Source organism: Cydia splendana, chromosome 15 (assembly GCF_910591565.1).
Source record: "Cydia splendana chromosome 15, ilCydSple1.2, whole genome shotgun sequence".
Taxonomy (NCBI): Eukaryota; Metazoa; Arthropoda; class Insecta; order Lepidoptera; family Tortricidae; genus Cydia; species Cydia splendana.
The window spans coordinates 19,242,200-19,247,663 of NC_085974.1; the positions used below are offsets into that span (position 1 = coordinate 19,242,200).

General features: G+C 44.2%; 1 protein-coding gene across 1 annotated transcript; it reads left to right on the top strand.

Moving 5' to 3' along the window:
* The first annotated feature begins 3,196 nt into the window (after positions 1-3,196).
* Positions 3,197-4,267, top strand: LOC134797377 (uncharacterized). Its single transcript, XM_063769599.1, has one exon. The coding sequence runs from the start codon at positions 3,197-3,199 to the stop codon at positions 4,265-4,267; it is 1,071 nt and encodes a 356-aa protein (XP_063625669.1).
* The last annotated feature ends 1,197 nt before the right edge of the window (positions 4,268-5,464 follow it).

A 5,464-nucleotide genomic window follows, 5' to 3' on the forward strand; every position in this document is an offset into this window, starting at 1 on the left:
CCTCCTCCTCGCCTTATCCCGGCATTTTACCACGGCTCATGGGAGCCTGGGGTCCGCTTGACAACTAATCCCAAGAGTTGACGTTTTTAAGAAAGCGACTGCCATTTGACCTATTAGGATTAGTCCGGTTTCCTCACGATGTTTTTATTTACCGAAAAGCGACTGGTAAATATTAAATGATTTTTCGTACATACGTTCCGAAAAACTCATTGGTTCGAGCCGCGACCTCCGGATTGAAAGTCACACGCTCTTACTGCTAGGCCACCAGCGCTGCCTAGAAAAACATTATTATCATTATTATCCATTATTATATTGGGTCCATTAGTAATTTTTATTTTTGTGTAATTTGTATTGTGAATGATAATTGAAGAATGAAAAGCGGGAGCCATCACATGTTTGAACATTTTATGAGTGCAAAAGAGGCACACTACAATAAGTAAAATGAAAAAACGTGATCAATTTTGAGCGGATTTGAATTTTTATCGTAGTGGCCGCTAACGGCCGCTTGAATGTACCAAAACGTGTTGAAAAATACGAAAAGAGAAGAGATAAGTACGTTGTACGATTTTATGTTGAAAAATACTGTTACAAAAAAAAACCCGCAATTACAAATATTTCTGAATACCAACGGTTCAACGATTTTACCAATAAATAAATCAACGAATCAATTAATTCAATACTTTCAATGACACTAAACTTGACATCATTCCGAGTTTGGTAGTCCTTTTGATATTTTATTTACAGGTAATCCTGTACATTCTAGACCCGGGGTATGACCTAGCTCCTCGGTGGTCACAATAAGTCTGGTCCACCGAAGCGTTTGACTCGGTGGCAAGAATATACGACCAACTTCCGACTACCCTTTGTGCTCCACTCCGGTAGCTTTCAGCGATTTGCATTCTTTGATTTATTACGCTATGCTGCGCGATGCAATTGAAATTGCGGGTTGTGAAATGCAATTAAAATTAAAATTATTGTGTGCATTCATTTTATTGGTTAATGTTTTTAGTGAAACTTATTAGTTGTGCTTGATGCCTGACGTTCTTAGAGAGAATTAAAAGTAATATACACCAGAGATATCAAGTTGAGTTGCATAATATGAATTATAATGTAGATACATTACGGTGCATCAAAGTCTCTCCGTATTTTGGTAAGTTAATTTACATTTGCTAATAGAATTTATTTTCTCCTGACTTTAGTATGGAACCATTTCGTTTATCTAAAATGATAAACCCCTATAAGAGACTAGTATTTACGAGATTTACATGAAAAAGGATTTTTCGTGCAATATTGCTGTGCAACCAACTCATAAAGTTTTATTCTACTGTCCATCAGCCTTAATGTTTAAGTTAAGTCAGAGACGAATGCAGAATAACGTTTGTCAATTTCCGCAAAATTAGAGGCTTAAAACATTATACAGATTAGGATACATTTTTCCTGAAACAATCAAATTGCTTGCAAATTTGAGATAAAATACTAATCGCCAGAGAACATACGCAATGAATTATTGGAAGCATTATTGCGTCATTTCAACGAGGTTTTTGTAATAATTCTGTTTGTATTTTACAACGCTACGTATTTTTACTAAACTTTTGGACTGAGCTCAAAGAAATGATAAGATGATTTGTTTAAGAATGAGTTTTCGCCAAGTGTCAGTTCAATAATGATCAAAAATTCTAACCACGTTAAAGATAGAGTCTATTCTTAAACTCATCTTTGGTTATTGAGTAAATTCCCGAAAATGAAGCCATAAACCGTTGAAGTAACGAGCAGACAGAAATTACACCGGCCGAGTAACGCGAATTTAAAATTTAAATAAGTGAATATTACGAAATTTACGAGATGTTCAGTAATAAATGTGATAGCTGCTGCGCCTTCGTTCAATCCGGTTGAGAAAAAGGATAACCATTGTAGGTTCAGAGAGCGGATTTTTTGAAATAAGGTACCGTAATTTTTTGACTTTCGCTCGATAGAAAGAAAACAATTCATACACAAAAGTTAAAAATTGCTTACATTAGCGATTTTACAAGCTTTTATTTACTTTCACCTGTCCCGTTGTCTGTCTGTAATCAAATCTTGCAAGTTAAATTTGATCCACTTCCCGGTTTCCGATTGAGCTGAAATTTTGCATGCATGTATAAATCGGATGACAATGCAATATTATGGTACCATCGAGCTGATCTGATGATGGAGACAAGAGGTGGCCATAAGAACTCTGTGATGAAACAACGCAACCTAATTGTGTTAGGGGTTTTTAGAATTGTCTCGATGAGTATTAGTTGTCTGTCGTAAGAAAAGTACAGTCAGCGATAAAAGCTTGTACCAAAAATGATTTCTTTTGCCAAAAACTTATCTCTTCTTTAAAATAGTGAATAGAATCAGGCGTTACTTTGCGGAAATCCATACTAATTAAAACCAAAATATTACTTTGCTAATCCGCGAAAAGATAACGTGATAGTCAATCAGTGCTAACCCGTTATACTTACTTGCGTATTTTTCCATGCAATTAATATTCCCACCCTCCCACCGCAAAAATAAATACGCAAATAAATATAACAAACCACCACCAAAAGAATAAACCTCAAACTCTGGAGTCTATAAGCATGGAGTTTATAAGCTTACCTGTGACGATTGCAATAAAGTGTATGTGGGGCAAACGGGCCGTAGTTTCACTACTAGGTATAAAGAGCATGTTGCGTCATATAGACATAACCATCCAGAGAAGTCCAATTTTGCAAAGCACTTATTAGATACAGGTCACACTTTATCTGAGAATCATTCTTTTGATATTTTACATGTTTGCGAAAAGGGATTGCGTTTGGGTGTTCTGGAACAACTGGAAATAATTAGGTACAACAATAGGGGCATGATTCTTAACGAACAATTGAATGTTGCGTCATCGCCGTTATTACGAATTTTTCCATCTCACTCACACTTGCACGGTAGGGGGAGTGGTCAAGGTATAAATATGGCCGACCATTCTAGACAGGTCATTGGAGAGCCACTCGGAACCTCGCACGGACGCACCTCACCAGCACCTGCATATCCGCCGACGATTTTCCTGCGAAAATCGAAGCCGGAACGCGCCCGGCCCCTGCCGGAGGGGAAGCCCAGCTGCGACCTGAACCCATCCACCGATGGTCGCCCTGTCTAACAGGGTCGTCCGACGGTGACGCGTCGCGCAGGTCCCGCACTCATGGACAAGAAGCCACCGAAGTTCCCCCCCGTCCCTCCGGGGCGGGTGGGTAGACAAGAAAACGGATTTTACAATCCACCCGCAGCCACAACAGTAAAACTCGCGACCCCCCCGGTCCCCTCGGATAGGGTGGGTAGTTTGAAACGCGAGTTTTACAAAGTACCCGTCGACACCAGGACTCCCGAACCCGCCCGCGGCCCCACAAAGCCGTGGCACTTCGACTTCGACGGACTCATTGAAGCCCTTGGACGCCCCCACGCACCGTCCCCCCTCCCGCGGGTAGCCCCAGACCGACTTTCCCCCCGCGGGCACCTCGATCGTGACCGATCCAGGGTCGCCGGCCCGGAGAGAGTCGGTCACATACCTCCGCACATGGAGGTATATCCCCCGGCGCTCGCCCCTGGGATAGTGGAGCCGTCCCTGGAAGAAACCAAACCACAGCGCCACCTGGACGAGCGCCCGACCACTCTTCGACCTTCGGCAGTTGAGGAGGGACCGGAGCGCAGCCCGCCTGACTGCGAAGAGGATGATGATGATGATGACGACGTCAACATCCCGCCGCCCAAGGACCAGCAACTCCGTGCCAGCCCCGGAGTCGCCCCGCAGCCCCACAAAGGCCCTTCTAAGGGCCCCCACCACCACAACAACGACGCCGGACACACAGAGGCCCCCAAGCTGGGAACCTCTGTACCAGCACCCCCGGTTCCCGCGCCAGCACCTGCTCTCGCGGACACCGGCCCCACCCACGCAACCGTCGCAGCTCCACAGCTGCGCCCGAACAAGACGACCGAGCGCGCCGCACACTCGCGTCTCTGCCACCCACTGGGCATCGCGCCGCTCCACGCACGCCCCCCGGACAACCGCCGTCAGCGCCAGCGCCCCCAGGGCGCGGGTGCCAGAAGGAGAAGAAGAAGATGCCACTCAGCGGGCACTGCGCCGCTCCACGCACGCCCTCCGGACAGCCGCCGACAGCGCCAGCTCCCCCCCTGGGACACCGGCGCAAGAAGCAGAGGGAGTCAGCCCACAGCAGCTACGAGGCCCCACAGCCACAAAGCCGCTGAAAGGCTATAAAGAAGAAACTAAAGCCATGACAGGCCATCACGGCTAGCCATGGCGCAGAAAGCCACAGCCCTTAGAATAAGGGCACTGAAAAGACCCGCCCGTAGTTACGGGCGGCGATTTGAAACCGCCAAAAATCCCCAAAAGGGATGGGAAGGCATCTCATGCCTCCCTTCGGGAGGCATGAAAGAAGCACACGAGCGACAGGTCATTCCGTTGCCGGGCGTCAGACCGTCAACAACTCCTGAGGATGCCTCGTAGAGAGGCGAAACACGTGTCGAGGTTTATTCTTTTGGTGGTGGTTTGTTATATTTATTTGCGTATTTATTTTTGCGGTGGGAGGGTGGGAATATTAATTGCATGTAAAAATACGCAAGTAAGTATAACGGGTTAGCACTGATTGACTAGCACGTTATCTTTTCGCGGATTAGCAAAGTAATATTTTGGTTTTAATTTCTTCTTTAAAACTAACAACAAATTAAAATTCAAAAATATGAGCTCCACATACGTCTCGCTCACGCTTACGCCTTAACTTCGGTGGTTCAAGAATAAGTTTTGGTTGGATTAAGTTTTCGAAACCAATGTCATTTAATTTTTTGCTGTCATGTGATAATAAAAAACCGGCCAAGTGCAAGTCGGACTCGCGCATGAATTGTTCCGTGACATTACGCAAAAAATTATTAGGTTGTTGCATAATTCTTTTCCCACTTTGGAATAAAACTATTTTTTTATAATAATTATTTATTGAAACAATTAATCGACAATATAATCACCATCATTATCTAGAACATGTAACCATCTGCTAGGCAAAGTTTTAATACCCTTAGCCCAGAATGAAAGTGGCTGAGAGACAAAGAAGTTGGCAAGGTAATTTTTTAGGTCGCCGGAATTTTTGAATTTCTTTTTACGAAGATGGTGTTTCAAATACCGAAAAAAATTATAGTCGGAAGATGCTAGATCAGGGCTATAAGGTGGATGAGGTATTGTTGTCCAACCGAGCTCCTCTAGAAATTTTCAGGTCGTTTTCGCCGTATGTGGTCTTGCATTATCATGAAGTAATGATACTTCGAGTCGTTTTGGCCTTTTTTCTTTAACAGCGTTCGCCAACTTCTGTAGTTGATTCACGTAGGCTTCGGCATTGATAGTCTGATGGTCGTCCAGTAACTCCCACAACAACATTCCTTGCGAATCCCAGAAAACTAACAGGAG

Excerpts from the sequence above, each read along its gene's own strand:
- LOC134797377 (XM_063769599.1), top strand. The coding sequence starts at position 3,197 with ATGGACAAGAAGCCACCGAAGTTCCCCCCCGTCCCTCCGGGGCGGGTG.